General features: G+C 36.7%; 1 protein-coding gene and 1 long non-coding RNA gene across 6 annotated transcripts in view; one reads left to right on the top strand and one right to left on the bottom strand.

The window, feature by feature from the left end:
* LONP2 (lon peptidase 2, peroxisomal) overlaps positions 1–27,039 on the bottom strand; it is a 94,057-nt gene that overhangs the window by 14,864 nt on the left and 52,154 nt on the right. For all 3 annotated transcript variants that reach the window (XM_072827136.1, XM_072827137.1, XM_072827138.1), the window contains exons 9-11: positions 26,610–26,760; positions 24,534–24,660; positions 20,739–20,872 (exon numbers count right to left, since the gene is read on the bottom strand). In XM_072827136.1, coding sequence (XP_072683237.1) covers positions 20,739–20,872; positions 24,534–24,660; positions 26,610–26,760 — 412 coding nt within the window. The remainder of the gene's footprint in view (positions 1–20,738; positions 20,873–24,533; positions 24,661–26,609; positions 26,761–27,039) is intronic.
* Positions 85–27,039, top strand: part of LOC140633948 (uncharacterized) — a 56,120-nt gene continuing 29,165 nt past the window's right edge. For 2 of the 3 annotated variants that reach the window (XR_012031539.1, XR_012031541.1), the window contains exons 1-2: positions 85–6,802; positions 15,619–15,845. This is a non-coding gene — a long non-coding RNA (uncharacterized lncRNA). Of the gene's footprint in view, positions 6,803–15,012; positions 15,240–15,618; positions 15,846–27,039 lie in introns of all 3 variants that reach the window. The other variant, XR_012031540.1, reaches the window with a different exon arrangement.

The following is a 27,039-nucleotide window of genomic DNA, read 5'->3' on the forward strand; positions in this document are numbered from 1 at the left end:
TGTCTTGTTTATTTGTTCTCACTTGCTTGTCATCTAGCCCTCCTACTACACGTAAGCTCCAGCAGGGCACAACTTTGCCTATCTTCTTTTTAACCATTATATTCTGAAGCCAAGAACAACGCCTGGCACTGTTCAACTTTAGAGGACAGACACTGAAGGGTCACATGCAATAGATTACCTTGTATAATTCTGTTAGATCAAAGGAACACAAAGTTTAGAACTCCTTCTTTAGAGGAGTTCCCTTAGGTGTCCCATTTCCTGACAGACAGCATCAACTTGGAAATGATGGATCCCCGTAGAAGAAGTAATGTTTCTTTTGTAAAAAAGTAACTCAACTCCAAGGTTATCACTTTGCAATAAAAACAAACATAAGCAGCAGTGCCAGGGAAAAAGCATATGAAGCCTGGTTTGAAATCCCTATAATAATGGACTCTTTCCTTTACCTGCCTAAGAGCGCTGGGTGTTAACAACCTGTCAGAGCACAGACTCATTTTGGTTTGAGCCTAGACATAGAAGGTGCAAGAGCCAACTGACTTATCAGACCACCTTTCTGTTAGTCTCCGTAATTTCAGTTTGAGGAAAAGAAAAATGTTTCTTAAGCCTGTAGCCAGAAACCTGAAATGAACAGAAGTTTAAAAACTGTATGAAATATTTGGCTTTATTCATCCTCATTCCCTAGCTTTGCTTTTCTTTAGTTTTGCCATAACTCTTCCAGTTCTTGTACTATCTCATGAAATGTTGTAAAATATCTTTATTACCTTTTTTTTAATACCTTTCTTCTGGAAATGATTACTGTACATACTAATATGCAACATATAATAGTTACAAACTTGCCATTGTGTAGTTTATTTCTGCAATGATTCTCCCATTCTGAGATCTCATTAAGTTAAAAAGAACTGTTTTTCACTAATTCCTTTCCTTCCAAAAGTGATTCCCGGACATCTTTAGTAACATTAGGCTCTAATTTTAGACTCAACAATAACTGGAAATATCCTGGAGGGCCCCTAAATGACCCCTGCTATGATCTTCAGGGTGAATGGCTCTTTTAGTTTGCTGGGCTCTAAGGGGCTCCTCCTCAAGACTGTATCAGGGGAGATACACAACAGAAAACAGACACAGCTCAGATTTTCTGCCACCTGCTGCCTGTCAGGCTGGGCCCTCTGCCCAGCACTGAACTTCATGCTACCTACCTCTATACAATTCTTGTGAGAATTAGAGAATTAAAGAGAAAACCTTTTGCAGACTACAAAGTAATGCTGTACCTTAAGTCTTGAGTTATATATATTTTCACAGTCATTTCTTTGTAATGTCATTTCATCTTTCAAAGTTTGGGTTCTAGGAAGTCTTCCCTGATTTTTCCAACTTCTTACAGCACTTACCTGTTTCACTAAATTTAGCTATCAGTGGGTCACTCAGTAGCTTGTGGAAATGGGAGGTTTTCTGCCTTGCAGCTGTTTGCAGTCTATCTAAGCAGATCAACCACATAGGGTGGAAAGGCACCCGAACAGTCAGGTTAGCTCCCTGTAGATCTCAAAGTGGCACAGAAAGCAGGTGTCATTGCTTGATTAAAATTAATGCACAGAAAGAAAGCACTAAGGTTTTCTGTCTAAGGTTACCACCGTACCCTAAAAATGAAGGGTTCTGAAACTTCAGCCAATGCAGAGATGAGGCTGCAGGGTCCTTTAGCCTGGTGTGCTTTTGGACAGGCTTTTCTGAGATCTAATTACTGTTGCCAGCCTGGAATTCACGATCACAGGAGGAAGTTAAGCTGGATGGGTGAAAGCCAATCCACAATTATGTAACCAATGCTTCAGTACATCCAATCCGTTTACAAGTGTAGTAGTGAACTCAGTGCCTTGAGCACTGAAGGAGTGGTGGTGGGGAGAGCTATTTCTAATGCAATTAGACATCATAAGATAAAAGATGGCCATTTCCTTCAGGCTTTAGGCACGGCAACTGTGTATGAAGAATCCAATACATTTAGAACTAATCTATGCCTCAAGATGTTCCATCATTACAATACAAGCCTAGAGAACTAAAGCTCAAGCCAAAAAACTGTGCCAGTTAATCGGGAAAGATAGGCTAGCACTGGATTTTAAGAATCATCCACGAGGACCAACATGTACTGCAAAGTGAGAATAAGGAAATACTGAGAATTGAGAGAATTCACAGTTTGATTCCTCATTAAAAAAAAAAACAACCACCAGCACATCATCATCTCAAAAGATGCCATCCAAGGCTTGAAGTCTCGGTTACAGGTGAACCCTCTATGTCCTACGCATGAGCTTTTAATTCAAGCACTCAGCTCTAGTGCCATCCTTCCCTCTTGCCAGAGGGATCAGCACCCACAGAAGACAGTGGCAGAGTCTCGAGGACTCACTACTGGCTTTGCCCCAGACTGCAGCATTCAAGCAAGGTGGACTTTTCAAGGCCAGGCAAACAACAATTAAGAAAGTTAACCTCTCCCAATATAACACAACCCCTATCCTGCAAGCACATCCAGCTGGAACACCGCAGTCTTCCTCTTCTACACATTTCTCTTGGGCAGAAATGGCGGTTCTTTAGATGGCTAGCAATCACATGAAAAGGGCTGTTTCACCAAGCAGCAAAGAAGTTTACATTCTAAGAGCAAGATACCATTTGCTGGTTACCAAATTAAACTCCAGCAAACTATTTTTAAAAATGACAAAGATCACTGATAAGGAAAGTGAAGAGATCGTCCCAAACACCGAGCTTGTGAAAATATGAAGTGATTCAATCAATCTTCTAGGAAAGCCTCCCGAATATTCATACTCTCAGACCCAGCCATCCTAGTTTGCAGGAACCTATCCTTAAGGACATAATCATAAATGCAGGCGACCACTGTGTAGGCAACAGTTTAGACAACAAAGTTACTTGCTGCAGACTGACTGTTAAGAGCAAAAATGGCATCCAATAAAAATACTCAACATTAGGAACATGGTTAAGGAAACTGTGGCACAGCCTTCTAATAAAATATGACACAGTCACTAAAATTGTTTTCCCAAGTGTTTTTAAGTAATGTGAGAAAATTCCTTTGAAACAACATCAATTTGAGGAAAGAGGAGGGTATATACACTTTCACATGGCGTGACTTTTACTAATATAACATAATATAAATATATGTAAGAATTAATAAAATGATATAGTCCAAAATGTTAAAGTTAGGAGATTTAACTCTCCCTGAGTTAGGAGATTAAGATTTCATGGTGAGATAGTCAGTAAATAACAGTTTCCAATCCTGGCTCTGGCTTCCTAGTTGGCCTTGAAAAAAGTTACTTTACCGCTTTCTATCTTTTATTCTAATTCATAAAACCATTAATAATTAATAGGAACCCTCATAGAGTCCCTGAGAGAATTTAACAATGTTTAAAGCTGAAATATGTATAAATGGGAGGAAGTGAGTTATATAGTTGAAGAAATATTTCACACAGACCTCTAAGACACCCAGTTCTTACTCCCTAGCCCATTTTGTTGAAGAAAACACAAAGTAGCCTTTGCAACCTAATTCCACTGAGGGCCTCTGAGACAGGGCTTTGACCACAATCACAGGACTGCTGGGAGCCACATAAATTTAACATTCATAAGAAAAAAGAAAAAGATATCAAAACTCAAGATTCTTCCCTATGCTATATTACATTCAATACACCAAAATTTCCTTTACAAATAATTTGGAAGCATATTCCTAAAAGTAATAAAGGGCTATTAAATGGAATTTGAAAAGAAAGGCCATGGTAGCTAGCTAAACCTCATACCACTTCAACTGTTTCTTCACTTCAAAGAAATAAAATGGTTCTAAAAGTGTGAGGGAGCTGAAGTTCCTGGTGGTTCACTCTACTCAGAGAGGTCTCAGGTCTCTCAGCTCCTCTCTCATCCATATTACCTGTCACCCTGTTGTAACAGTCTAATTCAGGACCCAGCCAGGACCCAGCCAGGATGGTCAGGGTATAACCAAAGAGTTTCACAGCGTGAAGGCAGCAGATAAGTAAGCAACACTGGGGCACAACCCACAGTGCACTCGCTCTGCTCACGGTGGCCCCCCTGCAGCATCCTGGCAGCACAATAAATGTGCGTGCCCTCCCTCGGGGGTGCCCTCCCTCAGGGGGCTCCGCCAGCCTCTGGAGTTGATGTCACCATGGCTATTAGGAAAGGATACTCTATAGCTACAAACTCCTCATGAGAAAGGATTAGGCTGTCCAGAGCAGCTGTCCTAGGAACACGATCAAGTGTTCTTTTCCACCCACTTTTTCTGTCTCAGAGTAGCAGGACTTAAATGAAAGCAGGCCCAAGAATCAATGTGGGGAAGGAGGGAGAGAGGAAGATATTTTAAGAGGTGAGGTAAGGAGGTAGAATAGAGAGGTATAATACCTCTAGGAACTTTGTGTTAAAAAAAAAAAAAATTCTTGCCTTTTGAATAAATCTCGAGGCGAATGGTATCTCTTGGCAAGTGACCCAACCAATGGGAAGCAGCAGAGGCCAGGAACACAAAAAAGGCTACTAACATCAATAATTCCCCTAGAATGTGGGGAAACCAACATCTACCAAACCACAGATGCCCCAGGTTATCTATAATCATTTTTACTCCATACAGAATATTTTAGTTATCACTTATTATTCTCTGTATTCAGCTTAACTTCAAGTATACACTACACTCTCGAGTGCCAGCTCATGACTTCCAAAGCCAGGAACCCTTTCAAGCAGACTATGGATGAAAGTGTCATTTTCCCAAAGAGCAGGTTTCTAATACTGGTGGGGTAGGGATGGAGTGTACCAGCATACTGTTAACTGCTGCCAGCAATCGCCAGGGCCCAAAACACAGGGTTAATTCTCCAAAGAAATGAGCACTACCTGTTTCTGTCGTATTAATACAATGTCTCTGGGAAACAGTTCCCTGAGAATGTCTGGGTCTCACTCTGAGGCTTAGGAGAATTCAGAAAGAATCATGAATTGAAAAAGCACAGGATAAAACCATGATATATAAAATGTTAGAAGCTAGGCAGAAAATCTAAAATCTGGCCCATTTTGTAGTCAAGGAAACAGACCCAGGGAGGTTAAACCTTAAGTGCACAGCAAATGACACGGTACCAGGATTCATGGCTCCCAACCAAAGACACCTTTTGTCCCAACCCTGAAATCCAGTCTAGAAAAACCGCCTGTAGTTCAAGAATTCCTTGACAAAACATGGCAATTTGGTGGGAAGCTCAGAGAGTAGATCATTTTTTCCTAATTGAAAATAATCAATCTAACTAGTTCTACAGATTCCCTTCTATGATTTTTATCAAAAAACTCCCAGAAACTGACAGTTGGGGATGAGTGAAAATAGACTACTGGATGTCTTGTCCAGCGTACCCTGCCAGCTGCTTTGTGTCTTACTGCTTCTCTAGTTTTCAATTCTGTAAGCTGTAGAAACCAAGAGTAATGCAAATGATGCTTGTCCGCAGAAATGAAACTGAACTTTGTCCAGGAGAGGTACAACTGACCCTCTCTCCCTATAATGTCCTATAATGCTGTTTTTGCCAATTTCAGCATTCCTGACTGCTTACATATGAGTGTACTCCTGGATTCTCCACTGAACAAACTGTAACATCTCACTGGTTGTCTCATTAATGAGTTAAGCAAAATCTTTGACATGTGGTCATTTTATATTTGCATGATGGCAATTCTGCTGTTAAGAAATTATTATCCTGGGGCACCTGGGTAGCTCAGTTGGTTAAGTGTCCAACTTGTGATTTCGGCTCAGGTCATGATCTCATGGACTGTGAGACTGAGCCTTGTGTTGGGGAAGTGGGGGAGAAACACTTGTTTCTGAACAGTGACAGGTATTCCTGGTAGTCAACTCTTAACCACTATGAGTAGTTAATATGTTTAGATTAAAAAGATCTTAGGGGGCAGCCTGGGTGGCTCAGCGGTTTAGTGCTGCCTTCAGCCCAGGGTGTGATCCTGGAGACGTGGGATCGAGTCCCACGTCAGGCTCCCTGTATGGAGCCTGCTTCTCCCTCTGCCTGTATCTCTGACTCTCTCCTTTTCTGTGTCTCTCATGAATAAATAAATAACGCCCCCCCCCAAAAAAAAAAGATCTTAGGGCCTCAGACAGATACACAGTACACCAAATTGCTTTAAGTACAAAAAATATGAAGCTTTCCATTTTTAGTATTTCTCCTTTTGGGTAGATCCTAAGAAATATCCAGTAGAGATACAATTGGCCCTCCCTTACTTCCAAGAGGCCTTGGAGTCAGAGACCCTGGGTTTGTGGTCAAGCTCTTTCCAACTGTAAGCTCTATAACTTTGGAAAATTTCCTTAACCTATTTTTTTAAACTTTTTATTAATGCTAAATATATAACACATAAAATGGATCATTTTAACCATCTGCAAGTACACAACTCAGTGGAACTCAATACATTTGCAATGCTGATATAACTATCACCATCTATACCCAAAACTTTTTCATTACCTCAGTATAAACTCTACAGTCATTAGATAAGAACTCCCCATCTTCCTCTCACCTCTGTTCTACTTTTCTATCTCTGTGAATGTGCCTATTCTAGGTAACTCACATTACATGGAACCATACAGTATTTGTCCTTTTGTATCTCGCTTATTTCACTTAGCACAATGTTTTCTAGGTCTAGCCATGCTATAGCATCTATCAGATTTTCACTCCTTTCTATGACTGAATAATATCCCATTGTGTCTACCACAGCTGGTTTACCCACTCATTTGCTCATGGCCGCCTGAGTTGTTTCCATCTTTTGGCTCTTGTGAAGAATGCAGCTACAAACACTGGTATCTATCTGGGTCCCCGTTTTCCACACTCTTGGATATAACCTAGAAGTGGAATTGCTGGGTTATATAGTGGTTCTATGTGTAACTTTCTAAGGTTCTGGTGAACTGGTTTCCACAGGAGCTGCACCAATTTGCGCTCTCACCCAGTTTCTCCATATCTTCACCACTTTTTATTTACCATTTGTAAAATTACAGGTATGAAGTAATATCTCACTGTGATTCTCATTTGCACTTGTCTAATGACTAGTGATGGCAGGCATCTTTGTGTGTGCTTACTGGCCACTGTCTTCTTTAAAATGCCTATGCAAGTCCTTTGCACTTTTTGAATTGGGCTGCTTATGTCGGCTGAGTTGTAGGAGTTCTTTATACATTTCTGGATATGAGTCCCTAATTAGATACATGATTTGCAAATATTTTCCTCCATTCTGTAGGTTTTTTTTCTTTTTTTACTTTCTTGATAGTGTCTTTTGATGCACAAAAGTTTTTAATTTTGATATTCAATTTATTTTTTCTTTCGTTGCCTGTGCTTTTTGTATCATATCCATAAGATCATTGCCAATGATCTAATGTTATGAATTTGCCCCACGTTTTATTGTAAGAGGTTTGTAACTTAAGCTCTTAATTAAGTTTGGTCACTGATCAAAGCTTAATGTATTTATTTTAATTTTGTATTTATGTATTTATTTTGTACGGGTACAGAATTCTTTTGTATATGGAGATCCAGTTTTTCCAGCACCATTTGTTAAAGACTTTCCTTTCCTTACTGAATAGCATCCCTGATAAAAATCAACTGACTGTATATGTGAACCTTTATTTCTGTGCTCTGTATTCTGTTCCACTGGGCTACTTGTCTGTCTTTATGTCAGTACCATGCTGTCTTAATGTGGCTTTATAAAAGATTCAAAGTCAGGAGGTGTGAGTTGTCCATTTTGATCTTTTTCAAGAAAGTTTTGGGTATTTAGAGCTCACTGCAGTTCCATATGAATTTGAAGATCAACTTTTCCATTTCTCTGAAAGAGATTGTAGAAGTTTCAGAAGACACTGCATTGAATGTGCAGACCTTAACAACGTTAAGTCTTCCTATCTATGAACACAAAATATCCTTCCATTTACTTAAGTCTTCTAAAATTTCTTTCCAGCAATGTTTGGTGGTTTTTAACATACAAGTTTTTCACTGCCTTCAGGAGATTTATTCTTAAGTATTTAATTCTTTTAGATGCTATTGTAAATGGAATTGCTTTTTCATTTTATTTTTTTCTCATCATGATAGCTATAATCTTTAATACCTATTCACCCACACCCTCCTCCTCTTTGGTAACCATAAGTTTATTCTCTACAGTTAAGAGTCTGTTTCTTGGTTTGTCTCTCTTCTGTTTTTTTTCCCTTTGCTTGCTTTGTTTCTTAAATTCCACATAGGAGTGAAATCACATGGGTATTTGTCTTCTTTGATTTATTTTGCCTAGCATTATACTCTCTATCCCCATCCATGTTGTTGTAAATTTAAGATTTCATTATTTTTATGGCTGAATAATACTCCATTATTTATATATAATTTTCTGTATCTAATCATCAGTTGATCTTTTATCCAATCACCTTCTTTACCCAATCACCAGCTGATGGACACTTAGGCTGCTTCCACAGTTTGGCTATTGTAAATGGTGCTGCAATGCACATCGAGGTACATGTGTCCCTCTGAATTTGTGTTTTTGTATTTTTGGGATAGGTACCCAGTAGTGCTATTACTAGATTATAGAGTAGTTCTATTTTTAATTTTTTGAGAAACCTTCATACTGTGTTCCACAGTGACTGCCCCAGTCTGCATTCCCACCAATAGTGCACAAGTGGTTCCTTTTTCTCTATATCCTAACCAACACTTGTTGTTTCTTATGCTTTTGATTTTAGCCATTCTGAAGTATGTGAAGTGATAGCTCACTGCAGTTTTGATTTGCATTTGCTATTGTGAATGAAACTGCTTTCTTAATTTCCTTTTAAGATTGTTCCTTTCCTTTATTTTCTTAAGCTTCCACTTCCTCATCTGAAATGAGAGAAATAGTATCTACACTTCAAATAGCTGTTACAGGGATAACAGACATAGGATATACTGGAATAATGAAAGCACAGTGCAGACATTAAGTTTAGACTTCATCAGTCTGCCTACTTTAGAATCTTGACAATGACATTTACTGGCTGTGAACCCTGTAAACCCTGCCTAGAGCAAGTCTGTTGGCACCATTTTCCAATTGCATTTGCTCATTGTGTCTCTGTGCCACATTCTGATAATTCTCACAGTATTACAAACTTCATTGTTGTTATATGGTGGTCTGTGATCTATGATTTTTGATGTTACTATTGTAATTGTTTTGGGGCCCCATCAACCAGGCCCATATAACACAGTGAATTTAACTGAGAAATGTTTTGCGTGTTCTGAATGCTTCGCCGACTGGCCATTCCTGTCTCTCTCCAGCTCCTTGTGCCTCCCTATTCCCTGAGACTCAGCAATATTGCAATTAGATTAGTCATTAACCGTACAATGGCCTCTAAGTGTTCAAGTGAAAGGAAGAGTCACATATCTCTCACTTCAAGTCAGAAGGTAAAAATGATTAGGCCCAGTGAAGAAGGCATGTCTAAAGCCATCACAGGCTGAAAGCTGGGCCTCATGGCCAAACAGTTAGCCAGGTTATAAATGCCAAGAAACAGTTCCTGACGGAAATTTAAAGTGCTAGTCCAGTAAACACATGAATGATAAGAAAGTTAAAGCTGATATGCAGAAAGTTTTAGTGGTCTGAAGAGAAGATCAAATCAGGCACACATTCCTTACGCCAAAGGCCAATCCAGAGCAAGGTCCCAACCCTGTTCAATTCTGTGAAGGCTGACAGTGGTGAGGAAGCCGCAGAAGAAACATCTGAAGCCAGCAAAGCTTGGTTCATGAGCTTTAAAAAAAAAGAAGCCTTCTCCATAACAGTGCAAAGTGAAACAGCAAGTGCTGATGGAGAAGCTGTAGCAAGTTATCCAGAAGATCTGGTTAAGATGATTAAATGAAAGTGGCTACAGTAAACAACAGATTTTCAAGTAGACAAAACAGCCTTCTACTTGAAGAAGATGCCACGTAGGATTTTCACAGCTAGAGAGGAAAAATCCATGCCTTCAGAGCTTCAAAAGACAGATGACTCTCTTTTTAGGGGCTGATGCAGTTGGTGACTTTTAAGTTGAAGTCAATGCTCAGTCACCATTCCAAAAATCCTAGAGCCCTTAGGAATTATGCTAAATCTACTCTACACAGTGCTCTACAAATGGAACCACAAAGCCTAGATGACAGCACATCTGTTTACAACATGGTTTACTGAATATTTTAAGCTGTCTGTTAAGATGGCCTCACTATTTAGAAAATAGATTCCTCTCCAAAATCTGCTCATTGACAATATACCTGGTCATCCAAAATCTCTGATGAAAATGTACAAGATTAATGTTGTTTTCATGCCTGCTGACAAAACATCCATTCTGCAGTCCATGGATCAAGGAATAATTTTGACTTTGGATTCTTATGTAAGAAACACATTTTTGTTAGACTATAGCTGCTATAGATAGTGACTCCTCTGTTGGGTCTGAGTGAAGTAAATTAAAAATCTTCTGGAAAGGATTCACCAGTATAGACACCATTAAGAATGTTTGTGATTCATGGGAAGAGGTCAAATATCAACATAAACAGGAATTAGAAGTTGATCCCAACCCACACGGAGGACTTTGAGGGGTTTAAGACTTCAGTGGAGGAAGTATCTGCAGATGTGGTGAAACAGCAAGAGAACTGGAATCAGAAGTGGAGCCTGGAGATGGGGCTGAATTGCTGCAATCTCATGACAAAATTTTAATGGATGAGGACTTGCTTCTTAGAGAAGAGCAAAGAACGTGGCTTTTTCGTATGAAATCTACTCCTGGTGAAGACGTTGTAAAGACTCTTGAAATGACAACCAAAAATTCAGAATATTATATGAACTTAGTTGATAAAGGAGCAGCAGGGTTTGAAAGGACAGGCTCCAATTTTGAAAGATGTTCTACTGTGGATAAATGCTACCAAACAGCATTTCATTCTACTAGAGAAATCATTTCTGAAAGGAACAACCGGTGTGGCAAACTTCACTGCTGTCTTATTTTAAGAATGTGCCTTCAACATTCAGCTAGACTTTCAGCAACCACCACCCTAATAAGTCAGCAGTCATCAACATCAAGGCAAAATCTTCCACCAGTAAGAAGATTGTGATGTGCTGAAAGCTCAGACAGCAATTAACATTTTTAGCAATAAAATATTTTTAAATTAAGGTATATACATTATTTTTTTAGACATGATGCCATTGTACACTTAACAGACTACAGGACAGTGTAAGTTTAACTTTTATAGGTACTGGGAAACCACAGCATTCATTTAATTCCCTTTACTGCAGTGGTTTGGATCTGAACCCTCAGTATCTCCAAGGTATGCCTGTATCCATTTTCTTCACTACTTGTAAATGAATCTTTACATCACTTCCACACTTATGCATCTTTCCTGGTCTGCATCACAAATTTAGCAAATACCTAACTTCTGAGAATTGTATTCAAAATCCCACAATATATGCCGAATTACTTTCTAATCATAATTCCCACTATTCTGGAACACCTTTTAGGCTGAAGGAGCAAACAGCACCCAGACCATAACTCAACCAACATTTATGGAACAAAATCTTGAGTAAGAAACTGAGACCTAAGTTCTATATCTGGTAGAATGAGAATCAGACTAGATGAGGTCTAATCTTGCCATACCAACTCATTGCAGTGCCCTATATAACACAGCTATTCAGTTATGCCTGCTGAAATAAAACTTTGTACCATCTCTGGACAAATGATCAAAACAATAATTACTTTGATTTGTCAAAAGATTACTGTCCTTAACATGTGGAATTCGTAAACATTTTTAATTAGTGAAAATGAATTATATAATAATATCGATATTGAATGATTAAAAATTGTTCTTTTTAATTGGTAAATCCAATTACACTGGGCTCCTGATTCAGTTGAACTATTATTTGTGTATATGCGTGTAGGAAGTGGGTTACTAGGTATTTTAACAGCTAGTTGGCAGAGGGGTCATCCATGAACGAATAAAGGGGGATAGGATTTACATCTCATCTCTTTAGTGAGGGCACGTACACATGGATCCAGACTTCATTTAGGCATAACGAGGAAGATTTTTATGATTGCAGTTATAAAAACAACTAAGTTTTTTTTTTTTTTTTTAACTGAGTCTACTTTAAAAAGTGAGGTGAGATACTGAGATTATAAACGGCTTTATCATTTCTTATAAGATAGCACAAGCATGTGCCTTGGGGCTAAACTGACCATGGATACAATGCTTCTGAGAGCTTTCTCTTGGGAAGGCAGAAAGAGGAAAACAAAGTATCTTAAAAACAAATCAGAAAAACCTGAATATTTCCAACTGTATAATTTGTGCTGTCATTTTCAGGTTAATCTTTTCCAGAAAACCATGCTCCCAGCCAAAGGAAGTGTGCTAAGTGCAACTGAGATTCAAGTTACTGACCAGAGCTGCCAAGGCATTTGTGCCTGCATATTTTCAATCTGCACCCCCCCCTTTTTTTTAAAGGAACTAGCTCTAATGGAGAAATCTGTGGTTCAAATGCCCAGAAAACCCCTCATGCTCGCAATAAAATCTTTTAAGTGCCTTCTGCCAATATTTAATTCATTATTTTGAGAACAAACCTTAACATTACCAAATACTTTTCTTTCAAATTCACCTACTAAACATTTCTACATAGTAACTATTGAGATATAGATGGAAATTATGATTGTAAAACATTTCTCAATTTTAGTAGTAGTTACATATTCATGAAAATAAAGAATATTAAAATAGAGTATCAGGAAACATTTTTCCATATATTTATGTATTCTAATTAATTCTGAGATGTAAGCAAATGACCATTTTGTCTCAACTTACTAAAAGCAATTTTAAGAGCTAAAATATCTGTAATAAGTAAAATGAAGCTTTCAGTGATCAATTCAGTGACTCACAGCACTTTAAACACCAGCACACTTGAAACATCTCACATCTAATAATTTTTTATTTATAACATATTGATCTCCCCCAATGGACTCCATATATTTGTTAGAGGAGTTTTCTTTCATTTGCTTCCTAGGATCTAATCTAGAACCTTGCATAAATGCTAGCTGACTCACTGACTGAATGAGTTAAAATTATACAAGAGTCTGTGACATAAGGTCTTTGTACCAGAAAAAGGAGCATGGACCACTGTCTCCAAGCAGGTTTTGAGCATTAATAAATCTCATTTCCTGTATTAGAGATTTATAAAATAGTCTTGGGAAACTTTTTGGATTATCAGTGAAAATGCAGAGACTATTTGTAATATTAAAAATAAGTACTGTTTTAATATCTTGTAACTTCAAAGGCTTGTTTTGATCATATATGACAATAGCACTCAAAGGTCATGACATCTTCCTATATGATTCATTAAATGAAACAATGGCTTTTTAATTCCTTGACAATATTTGACTTTCCTGTCCCAAAATAGAGTTTAAATAACAAATGTTTGGTTCCTATCATCCTGTAAGTAGGGTTTTTCCTTCATTGCCATTTCCTTCCAGTCTATGTAGGCAAAGTAGGCAAACAAATCTTTCTTAAACCAGGCTAATATTGATGAGGGAACAATAAGTAAATTAGTCAGAAAAGAATATTTAGTATGTCTTCAAGATATTGGCAGTATATACCAACATGATATTTTCATTTCAGTATTAAAGCACTACTTGCTGCCTAATAGGCCTCTAAATGCAAAGTATTTGCCACAGAAAGCCTTATTCTCTAGGTTTAACTTAAAAAAAAAATTTTTTTTTTTGTAATCTTGGTTTGTAAAATCCAATTAGCTGTAACAGAACCCTACAAACTCCACAGCTTTAGCTACCAGCAAGCCAGGCGCCTTGGGTCTAAAACTCTCTGCTCAGTCCATATTCTTCAAAAGTTAACCCGAGTTCCTTTTAGAAAATTGTATTTGTCCTGAGCTACTAATACAATCAAAGGAAAGATAAACATGAACAGGGGAAGCAAGACTTTAAATACTGAAAATGCAAAACTGAATTAAAACTTCTAAGATAAGAAATCAGCTCAAGTATGATGCACATATACTCAACAGCATGAACTTCAGTGTTGGCTTAGAAAAAGCCTTCTGACAGTGTCTTAGATTGTGATGACTGTTGAATTGCTACAGCCTTTTAGATTGGTAAATTCTATAAGAATAAGCAGAAATTTTCCAAGTTATGCTGCTTAACAATTAGGAATATACAGGCCAATTTAAATCCAGCTTCCATGAATACTAAAACTGGGACTTGTCTTATTGTGTTCAAAGACCTCAAACCATCAGACACAGGCATCTCTTCAGAAACTAAAAATCTGACTTTTTGCTACTGTAACAATCTAAAATAAATACCCAAACATCTGGTGTGTGGTTTTGGGGTTCAGGGGCACACATTTAAATTACTCTCTCTTTTTTGTTCTAACACTAGCCAGAAAGGAAGATATGAGGTTCAGGTTCAGGCACTTGAGGATGTTTACATGTAGCTGGAACCAAGTAATAGGAAACTACTCCATTATCCTTGCCTCACTAAAAACAGTTAACAAAGTTTTTATGTCCCCAAAGAAAACAAACAAGAACATCGACAAAATCCACATTAAAAGCTGACAAATAAAGGTTGTTTCAGTGGTTGCTCAAGAACTATTCATTTGCTTGTGGGTCTTATTAAGCTTTTCTCCCCTGAAGGCCCACCCAATAAAGTAATGTAGCTACTCTTAACTGTTCCTGCAGCAGAGAAATTTCCAGTCTCTATTAACAACCAAACCACAGGTTCTCTCTAGAACTCTAAACTATTTCAACTCTTGGAAATGGGGGTGGTATTAATGGAATGAGATGTATAAAAGCCTTCTTTAAAATAAGTGAAAAAAAAAAAGAATCTGTGAGAGCCATCTTCGATATGACCCCCAATTATCCCCACCTCCTAGAATCATATGCCCTTGTAGTGCCATCTCTTATCATACCAGGGTTGGTCTATGTGACCAACAGAATGTGGGAGAAGTGATGATTATAACAGATTGTAGCTTCTGTTATTTATTTATTTATTTATTTATTTATTTATTTATTTACTTACTTCTGTTTTAGACTCTGTTTTTCCCTTTTCATGTATCATTCTCACTGGTGGAAGGGAAAGCCAGTGGCCATATTGTGGGCCTATGTGGTAAGAGAATGAAGACCCAGTCAATAGTCAACAAGGAGCTGAAGTCTGCTAACCACCACATAGGTGACCTTGGAAGATCTCTGAGTTGAGCTTTCAGTTGATGGGCAGCTTGATTATAACCTCATGAGAGGTCTTGAGCCAGAACTCCCAGGTAAACTTAAGCTGCCCCTCAATTTCTGACCCACAGATATTATGAGATGATAAATGTTTGTTAAATGTGTTAATCTACTAAATTTTGGGGTAATTTGTTGTTATACAACCTTAGGTAACTAATGTAAAATCCAAAAGACAGAGAGAGTTCCTGCAACAAGTAGAAGATTGCTCCAAGAAGTCAAAGAGTGAAGAATTTAGCAGAAAGTTACATAAAGCTCTGAGGTCCCTTCCTAATAACATTATATACAGTATTCTCCATTAGTACAAGAAATGCATTCATGGCAGTAGATGAGAGAACGGGTACAACTCAGATTTATAGAAAACTGATAAAAAACAAAACAAAATTGAAAGGATTAAAACACTTGATTCTCCTGCAGGAACAGGTTCCTGTTTTGATTACAAAGGAGCCCTGCTTAAAATAACTATCATAAAGGACACTTGCTGCCTAAGAAGCCAATGGCAGGAAGCTACAATAAAGAACACTGAAGGTGGCCTGACAGAAGAGGATTCCTCCTGGAAGTGGATCAGAGAAAGGCTAAAAGAAGAGCTGTCCTAGGAAATGAGTGGGATGTAAAGTGAAGAAAGCACAACAAGCAAGGAGCAGGTATTCAAACCTCTTAGCCAGGGTTCTTCCCGGGGTATCTGACACCGCCCACCCCACCCCCTCTCCCCCCAACTCTGGGAGTACTAAGCAGACTTAGTGGCAGTGGCAGGATACCTTTCCTCTCCTGGTCAGTAGTGTGGTCCACTGGGAGAATTAAAGTTAATGAATGAGGAGAACTGGTGCTATAAAATTCAAATATTTTATCTTGACGCATTGTTAACTGTAAAGTTGTCTTAAAGGGACATACCAAAAAAATTAAGCATACTACATCTACCTTCTTCCACTTAATACTGGGTTGATTTTACTGCCGTATACAAGGCAAACGTATCAGACAAACAATATGTGTCAAAATGCAACCCAAACTGAGATACAGACCGAACTACAGAAATTGCCACAGTTAGATCTGTGGTCTAGCCAGCGTTTTATGGTCAGCAGGGGCCCCAAGAGAATCTATCATGAGAGGATAGGCATGTTTTCATTGACATCAAATCCTATTGCCTATGACTCAAACCATCCAACTACTCAGCTTTTTTTCTGACTTACAGCTTCTATTTTCCTAGGGACTAGGAGACAGATAGCCAAGTTTATAAATATGTGTCTGTTAGCAGAATCAAACAGGCAAAGCATAGAGTCTATTGAGGAATGTTGTGAAGGGATACTGAATCGGAGAATCCTGTACAAATGAGATTTTATCATTGTCAATTAGGTGAGGAGTGGGGGTCCAAGGGTACAAAACAAAGGCTACATAGGCTGGTAATTTCTTCATAGGTTTTTTTTTTTCTGCCTACATTGGTTTTAAATCACTATTTCTATTCAACATCTTCCTGGAGGTCCCAGCTAGAGAATTAGGGAAGACATGGAATAAAAGGTATAATGACTGCAAAGGAAGAAGTAGAAACTAACATTATTTGCATTTGTGATGACTGATGAAATACACAGTAAATCCAGAAATATCTATAGATAAAATTAACAAGTCAATTTGGCAAGTTTGCTGGATATGGGTCGATACAGTTTTCCCGTATCGTAGCAACAAAAATCAGAAAATTAAAAATTAAAAACATCATTTACAATAACATACATACATAAAGATCAAATAACTAGGAATATATCTAAAGAATAAATATTTAAAAGCTCATCATTGAAAACCATTAAAACACTTAAAATAATTGTTAAGACTTAAATAAATGACTCTGGTCATAAATTAGGAGATATGATAATATCAAACTGCCAATTCTCCCCAAAATGATTTACAGATTCAATGCAATGAGTCAAAGTGTCGGGAGATTTTATTTATTTACTTATTTATTGGTGGAAATTGACAAGCTGATTCTAAAATTTATATGGATATTTGAAGGACCTACAGTAGCAAAGGCAATCCTGAAGAACAAGCTGGAGGACTTATATTAAACTAGCTATCCAGACTGTCTATGACATGGTCATTCTTGAAACTGTATGATGTCACCACCAGAAATTTCATCCCAGACCCCAAGTACCCAATTCACTTCTCACATGTTAGCTAGTTTAATTCATTTTCCCTCTAACTATTTATCTGTGATCTCCATAACCTAAACAGTTACAGTATTGGTTTAAGTCACATCTTAAAAGCTAATGTATAATGGCATCTTACATACCTCATGAACAATCATTAAATCCGTGTTAATTCTTTTTTTTCTAGCTAACTTTTTCATCTTTTCTATGAAATAAGAAACAGCTTGAGATTAAGTTTAATGTAGCTTCTCTAATAAATATTGTATTTTTTAAAAATAGAGAATGCTTCTTATTCTGAAAAACTATAAGGACTGATTATAATGTAAGTCCTTTCCTAAGATAATTTTTGAGGGGAATATCTTACTAGATGTTAACTGGACAGATATGATACATTATGTACTTGAAAAAAATGGACATTTGCCCGATTCTTTGCAGAGAAACATCCAAGGATGCAAAATTGAATAAATCAGACATTTTTACCTATAGCTGAAAGGCAGGGAAAAAGGAGACTAAAACTTTGGCCACATATATATATTTTTTAAATCTCCCAACGCAACTAATATCCCAGAAAGGAAAAGTGCAATTCAGAATACACTAGTAACATGCAGAAAACATAGGCAGCACTGCTTTTATGAAGTAATTCCCGTATTTTATGGGTAAGTGACCAAAACCGTAAATATTCCTCCTCTAACGTGGATCAACTATAAATCTCAACAGGCTTTTAAACTCCATTATTATTTGTTCTGTTTAACTGCCAGTTCAGACCCCACAAATACAAAGACAACTGTTCACAGACCAGCGTTTCTGGGCCTACTCCAGAGACAGCGTTCGATACACTGGAGGGTTCTGCCTGTTTTGAAGCTTGTGGCCTGAAATTACTTTTCTTCCTGGCAGTAATTCCAAGTCCAGCAATATTTTTAACATTAAAAATAACTCCCTCACTACATTCCTTGAAATTTCTACAATAACTGTTCTATTTTATACTCTAATTTTAAATAATTCATTTTGTAATGAGAAACTTTGTTATGAAGCTAGCTCTATTTGAACTTTGCATAAAACCTGTCACAGACCCTTTTGTAGGAATTTTCCTTTTGGATTAGCTGAGTTGATAAACATCAATTTCAAGATACCTTATAATTATCTTACCAAAATCTGGAGGAGACTCATTCACAGTAAACTCAAGGGCATCTTAACAATATTAGAACTAGCTTAGACTCCACAGGCCTCTAATGACAATCACAACCAAAATCACCATCAAGAAACAAGTATTTATCCTAATTTTTTTGTATTTATCCTAATTATTTATTCATCTGTATGACCTAGGTAATATCATAACCACTCAAATCTGCTTAATCATGTTATTATTTAGAGTTTGTTCTGTGAATCATGGATTAAGAAAAAATAACCAGGGGCATCTGTCTGGCTCAGTCAGAAGAGCATGTGACTCTTGATCTTGGGGTCCTGAGTTCCAGCCCCACGTTGGGTGCAGAAATTACTTAAATAAATAAGAACTTAAAACCAACAAACAAGTAAATAAATAAATGTTGCCATGAAAAACTGCATGTTCCCACATAGCTCGTAAGCTGTTTGAATGAGTGCTCGAATTTTTCAGAGTTATCTTTTAATAGCTAATATGATCACAGACATTATTAGAAATATGCTAATGGATATACGTATAAACATTAAGTACTGCATAATTATGGAAGTCTCCTTTGGCATCAATCCCTCTAAATGTATTTGTATAAATTTCCAAATATATCGTCTCAATCCTAAACGCAGTTTTCAAAGTAAGCGAACTAGATAACCTCATTTTATTGTCTGCCTTGGACAAAAAGACGTAAGCTCAGGTGCTTCAGCCCACAGCACAAAGGGAGTGTTCTAAGAATAAAAAGGGGGAAACTAAAAAAAAAGGGGGGGGAATTCAGGAGGACCTAGGCCTTATATTTTAGAAAGAGAAGAAGAAAAATACCTCAGTTCTTCACCGTCACTCAACTTTGCCAGTGATTCCATTCTTGATAGACTCACTTACCTATGGCACTTTTTAAAAATTCAGATTTTGAAAATGATAGTCTGAACATGTGTTTATCTTTAAACTTCCTCTCCAAATCCTACTAAAATGACAATTAAGAAATTAAAAAAGCATAAACCCTTATGAAACAGAAAGTGAGTGGGGAGTAAGTAACAAACATTTAGGCTATGGAAAGGAGAAATCTTAATATCTTAAGGGTAGTTATTCATAAAATCCTATAAAGACTCAGGAATTGGAGGTATCCCTGAAAATATCAATGAGGAAGGATACTAAACAGAAAAATGTTAAAGTCTGTGGAAGAAACAATTAGAGCTTAAGATCCGTAACCCTACTCCATATAGCAAGAACACTCCCCCTCTCCAGTTGCACAGAAGATGGGAAGTTTACTCTTCGGAGAAAATGAACCAGGAAGGTTCTTGGCACAGTGGGAGCAGGGGTGAAGCATCATACTGGATATAAGAGATTATATGAAAGTCCATTCTTTTGTTGATAAAGTATAAAGTGCACTGTGCTTAGCAAGAGAAGGAAAAACAGGGAAGATGTTTATATTTATTCCACGAAGCATATCACAAATTATGGTCCGTTCACCACATTCATCAACCTCTATTCTAGAAAGAGCTTATGGAAATGACAGAAAGTCTAATAAATCTCTTTACTATAGAAAATTTCAATTCCCTACTAAAGTCATGTTTGTTAAAGCAAGTTTTGGCAAGCTATGTAGCAGCACAGTATGATGAATGGAAACCCCGTATGAGTCTGGGACAGAGAGACCCACAACATTCTAACTGGGTACCAACAGAAATGTTCACATTTGATTGTCTAGTCCTAAAATTCTCCTTCTTTCCCTATCATCACCACCTCCATGATTATTTCTTTAAAAAGAATAATCTAAATTACATTTTAATTGTATATCTACCAAAGAAAATGTGTGAGAAAAACAAATTATGACATAAAGCTCTTCCAGAGTACAAAGATCTACCCCTGCAGTATTTAGACAGCTTGGATTTTTTAACTGGTCCAATAACTTTCTATGCTATAAATATTGAAAGATTTTACAACAGTCTGGGTCAGAAGGAAAAAAGAACACCAGAACCCATACATAAAGCATGCCATCATAAATCTGGAGAAATTTATAATATCATTAAAGCATTAATATTGTGTGTTATTCTAGCTGAAACTCTGTACTATTTATAAAAGAAATCCTCTTGATAAAATACATCAATGTCGAGTTATTATTTACTCACTGGATGTATTTACTGGTGGAGTCATATGCGCCACTGCTCCTAGGGCTACCCAACACTATCCCTCCATATTTAACTTTTTTTGCCATTGACTCCTACCACCAAGCCTGAGAGCTCCAGATCAAGGTCACAGACCTTCTCCCTCAGCCACATCATAACGGTCCAACTTGGCTTCTTTATGTTGTCCTTCTGCCACCTTCACAGCAACAGCTCGGCAAATGGCCCCAAACTTCCTGTCCAGAGAGCGAACCCCTGCCTCTCTGGTATACCTGTCATCAAAGGAAAGTATTTTATTTTTGGCTAAATACCACCTGTAAAAATAGACAGAAATAATATGATTAACATTTACACTAATGAAACAGTACACATTTAAAAGTTCATTATATTTTCTTAAGTAGTAACTTCCTTGCATTTAAAAAATTCCTCCTTAAAGGTACTGTTATTTTTTAAAATATTCAGATATATTTTCAGCTATAACCTTCCCCTTTATAGGGACTTTTATCTTCAACTATTATCCTATACTTAAAAATGAATCCTTGGTTCTTCAATTTATACTGCCAAAGTAAATTTGGCAGCATGTAAAACATCATTTACTCCTTGATGATACATGTAAGAGCTTTCTTATGCAAAATTTGTCAATTTAAGAAAATTCTAGATGAATTTATTACACTTGAAATATAGCTGAAAGAAACAGAAAAATAAAACTTTTTTCCCAACTAAAGCACAAATTAATCTTAGACAGAAATTTAGTTTTCACTAGGAACTGTGCTTGTCACCTCTATTCAGTATATTTTCTTTGAGACTTCTAAAGAAGGGAAATATGCTGATACAAGCATAGTGAATCTGTGGAGATTCTAAATGTGGTTAAGCAGAGCTTTCTTAAAAAAACTTAAGTTAGACTCAAATTCTATAAGCCTCTTCACAAACCATTATATAACACAACCATATTTGGTCACCCAGCTTTGGATAGATTTGAATGGGTAGCATCAGGTAGAGAATATAGATGTACCTGAAAAACTGGATTTGATTAGACAGACACATATTCTAGACTTTAGGGAATCAGATTTCAAAAGTTCTGAGAAAAGTCAAAAACTCTTGGCAAAACACTCTAAAGTAAAACTCATTTCAATCCAAAGGATAGGAGGCAATCAGCATAAAGTCCATTATTACACAACTGCATATAATTTCAGTAAGGAAGAAAACAGAGAGGCATGTTAAAAATAAACAAACTAACATGTAAAAACAAAAGCAAAAACCCAGTGTAGCTTCCTAGACAACTCGCTGATGAGCTCAGATTAAAGGGTCTGGACAAAAGATGAAAGAACAGAGATTGAGGAAGTTTACAGGGGAATGACATGAATGCGCAGAAATGGTACCAGGAAGTTCGGGAGAAACTTCCAGAAATAATAACATCCACAACAACATAAATGAAATACTGTTTGTTTGTTTAAAGTGGTCAATAATGAGTCAGGAGCTAATGTAGATACCAACATTAACAGCTGACTGAAAGAAACTAGACACAACAACCCTTTTTTAGTATTTTAAAATCAAAAAGGGAAGAATCACCAGTATTCAATAAAAAGTGGCTGATGTTTCCTACATGAGCATGAAGATACTACATATGCCAATTTCCAGAGGACCTAAAACTAATGATAATCCAGATGAAAATGAAGTCCATTTGCTGCAATGGTAGCTGGAACCAATAAAATATATGTAATTGCAAACTTCTACATTTGGGTTTAATAAAATTCAACACTGCCCTATAAGTACAGAATGAGACCAAACTCAGCAGAAATTTGTATGAAAAACAACTGAAGATGTTCGGTATCTGTAGGCACAACAGGCAAGAGAATAACCTAAAAAAGCTAAGAGTCATGAGATACAGTCATAAAAAAACATAATCAAAATAGGAAAGCTGGTGGTCTTACACCATCAATTCCTCAGGCCACTTGTGAAATACTGAGTTCCACTCTGGGTGTTTCATTTTAAAAGGGACACTGGTTTCACAGGCAGCACTCAGAGATGACTAATTAGAAAGGTGAAAGTCTTGAGAGTGGGGAACGAGGAATGGTAAAGAGAACAGAAATGTTTAGCTTGAAAAAGAGAACATTTATAGGAAGTGGATCTGACTTTTTTTTTTAATGCCAGAAGGGCTATACAAGGGAGGGATTTACCTTTAGATTCCAGATGCTCCTATAGGGCAGAACTAGAAAAATTACAGGGAGGTGAAAATAAAGATTATTTTGTAACAATTTATTTACTTACCTATTTGTAGACCGCAGTGAGCCCTCTAGCACTGGAGGAACTCAACAGGCTAGTTATGGGGACACACACACACACACACAACTAGATGAGATCTAAGAACACCCTCCCCCCGAACATTAGGAATCCAGGACTATGACACACAAAAAGATGAAAAACACATCAAAAGATGAAAAACTATAATCTAATCTCAGTAAATTACTAAATAGCCAACACTGCTTGGAGTAGCAAATACCTGTACTGTTTTTAAAAATATTGAAACTGTTCACAGACATTTCCTAATGTCCATAAGCTTTTAATATTTGATGTTTTGAGCTAACATATATATTAAAAAGAAATAGTTCCTCAAGCAAAACTGGGAAATACATATAATGATTACTTTTCAAAGTCAGTATTATTTCAATCCAGATATTTTTTTTCCTCTCACTCATATTTTACAGATGGGGAAGCTATCAAAAAGGTTAAGTGATTTGTTGAAAGTTACCCAAAGGCATTGGGGTGTTATCTGGAATAATATTATTGTTGGAAGACTTCGGCATATAAATCACCTAATTTATTTCTCCTGGCATTATCCAGGCAATGAATCACAAGTTAAGAAAAGGAACTCCCAGGTCAGATCTAGTCTTACTGTTTTATGTATAAATTTAAATAGACTTCCAAATAGACTTCCATAAGAAGGCTGGCTTAGATCAAAAAGCAGTCTGACTGGCCAAACTCTAAGTCAAAGATCAAAATGGTGAGATACTTTGCTTCTCCTGAAAAACAGCAGTTACTGTGAGAGGGCCGCATGAGGAGCATTTGGCAGCCTGACACAATTCGCCAGATGATGCAATGGATCTGTAACGCTGAGCCAGGAAAACTGTAAGAGGCTGTTGCAGATATAAATTCTCAACAGGGTATATTTTCCATTCAAACATGCAATCTATAAATCAGACGAAGCAATACTCTACTCAGATAATTTACATCCTGCTTGCTACAGGCTTAAGGACTTGGTAGCTAACTCAGGAAAGCACCCTCTATTGTTCCAGTGTTAATTCCGAAGATGAAAATTGTTAAGGATATTTAAAATCTCTCAAAGAGAAGAAAATCTGAGTAACTTAAGACAGGTGTTTGAAAGTAGCAATGCACTTAAGAGAATTTAACTTTTAAGATCCTGGGGCATATAGGGTGTCTCAATATTTTCCTTGTTTTTGGTTCTCAATTTATCAAATGAATCCTGTGCACTGCTCTTGTGAAAAAGCTAAAATTCTGGCTCAGCTAAAGTCCTCAGCTATGAAGACACTCTAAGCTCTTTCTGTCTGAATTTCTGTATAATATTGAGCCCTGTGTAGATCAAGTTATGGAGGGACCCCTGGGTGGCTCAGTGGCTGAGCATCTGCCTTCAGCTCAGGGTGTGATCCTGGAGTCCTGGGATGGAGTCCCACATCAGGTCCCTGCATGGAGCCTGCTTCTCCCTTCTCCCTATGTCTCTGCCTCTCTCTCTGTGTCTCTCATGAATAAATAAATAAATAAAATCTTTAAAAAAAATTTAAAAAAAGATCAAGTTATGGAAATGCTTGCTGGGATTCTGGTGGAGAGAAAGGAATGGTTGCTGTGAGTTGCCAGTAAAATTGTCCCTTTTTTCTTTTTATACTCAAACAATGAGAGGCCTCAGGACGGTTGACTAACCTGGTGATGATGTCAAGAGTAGTAACCTGTGGGATCTGAATCTGCTGAGGAGTCAGTCCATGCTGTTCCAGTTGCTTTGGGATCAAGTGCCTGTGGGCAATCTCAATTTTCTCCTCTTGTGTATACCCTAGGGAAAAAAGTGATCTTATTTTGTAATTATTCACACAGCTTCCATAGTGCCACTTTAAAAAAAAAAAAATGAATCAAATGCAGATTCAATGGATCTTGGACTTAGAATGAATTTATTAAGTTTTACTTCAACTAAGATTATAATCAGAATAAAAAATTTAATCTCCAATTAAATTGTTAAAATTTCCAATTTGTCCGCAAACAAAAAAAGCATTTACTAAGCACAGCTTTGAAAGTCTCTTGATTAAATAATATCTCTCTTAAAGAAGAGGAAAACTCTTAATCAAATGTCTAAGATAATTCTCTCCTTAACTCAAATGTGAGTTTTTATTATTTAATAGGCAAATAATACATCTCTTCTCTTTAGCATGATTTGATACCTAACCGCAACAACTTAAAACAACAAGTAAGTGGAATCCCAGGGCAAGAGCTGCAAGGGAGCTATTTGCAGAACTCTGGCTATAAATTTAAGTAACAAAACAGAAACTAAGATGTCCTCCTAGAAGTTTTTTCCCCTCTACATGTTGGAATTATACATATAATTTATATAGTTAAAAGACTTTATGTTATTTATTTAAAAACCTCATGAGTATAGATTTACTTTGTCTTTAAATCCCATAGGACAAAATTTTCCCTAAACAAAAGGCCCCCTTTCCATTCAACAAGCAAAAATAAAAAAGGTGAACTGATAAGACAGCTTGTAAGTAGAGTAAGGAAATAAAAATGCCAAAAAAGTAGAAGACAGGATAACCAAACCTACAGGAAGAGACTGGCATCATATGTCCACCCATGTAGCGGCTGTCCTGTGTCAGTGTTTTATAGATTCTCTGCCTTAATTGGGAATTTCCAGGCAATTAGATCTCTTATTTATTTTAGTCTTTTTTTTTTAATATTTTATTTATTTGAGAGAGAGAGAGAAAGAGAGAGAGAGAGAGTGCACAAGTAGGGAGGAGGGGCAGAGAGAGAAGCAGACTCCCACTGAGCAGGGAGCCCAATGCAGAACTTGATCCCAGGACCCTGAGATTGTGAGCTGAGCTGAAGGCAGACACTTAACTGACTCAGCCACCCCAGTGCCCCTGTTTTAGTCTTATAAATATGCACAAAGCAATTTTTTACTCTATCATATTTTTAAAATAAGTATTAAAAACTAAAAGGCTTACAGATAACTAAGAAATGCAATAATCATTCACTTGATAGTAGAAATTTATTTCAGGTTAATATGAAATACCTATTTAGTTCATATTTAGAATCAAAAAATATATTGATTCTTCCTATTTTCATTATAACAAATACCCACTTACATTTCATCTCTTCTAGGGAAAAATAATTTTAAGTAATTAAAAGAAGGAAAATAATCATAAACAGGTTTATTTAGTGTTAGTAACTAAAGGACTTTATTTTACACACTCCAGTGAAGGAGAAAACATGATTAAAAAAAAATAGGGAAAAAAAAATAGGGAACTACTTGACAGAAATAACTAAAAAGAAGACATAGTAAAAAGTTTAAAATCTTATAGACAAGAGGGTAAATTGACCATGTAAAGATCTATTTTTGGTTTGAAGATACTCATTTTGAAAAAAAAAATATTTTTATATATTTGTTTAAAAATGGTTTCAAAGAAGAATGTCTTATTTTCTAAGACACTGGAAAACATTTTTTTTAATGCTAAGAATGTCTTAATGCTAAATTAAGTCTGAAATTGTTATGCAAACTTTATTCTTGGTATCTTACAGAACACATACATAATCCTGTATGTCATGGCTAAAACAAAGTTTTGTTGTTCCAGACTTTGAATTTACATAAAAGCTGGTTTTTAACAGACTTAGAACTTTGAAGATCATATACTGGCAAATCAATTTTTTATTCAAACTCCACTGCAGAACTTAAGAGTTTTGCTTAGAAAGGCAAAATATATCAAATAATGATTTTATTTATGAATCAGGTACCTGGGACCTGAATGATCTCCATTCTGTCCAACAAGGCAGGTGGAATAGTCGCAGTGGTGTTGGCAGTAGCTATAAAAAGAACTTGGGAAAGGTCAAAGGCCACATTTAGATAATGGTCTGTGAAGTTATGGTTTTGTTCGGGATCCAACACCTGTGAGAGAACATAAAAATTTAAATAAATTCAGCAATTCCAATAGAAAGCTAAAACACAAACACATATGATGTATTAGCAAGGTTGATATTTCTGTTCAATACAGTTAGAGAAACACGAGGATAACACTAAAACCCAAGCACCATTCTTTACATTCCCTGCATTCTAAATACTTAAAAAAAAGAAAAAAAGTTCAATGTCAAAATTTTTGAAAAAATATGAAAGTACAAAGAAGCAAAAATTACTCCTTTAAGTTCTGTTCTTAAGTCTATTTACTAA

Source organism: Canis lupus, chromosome 5 (assembly GCF_048164855.1).
Source record: "Canis lupus baileyi chromosome 5, mCanLup2.hap1, whole genome shotgun sequence".
Classification (NCBI taxonomy): Eukaryota; Metazoa; Chordata; class Mammalia; order Carnivora; family Canidae; genus Canis; species Canis lupus.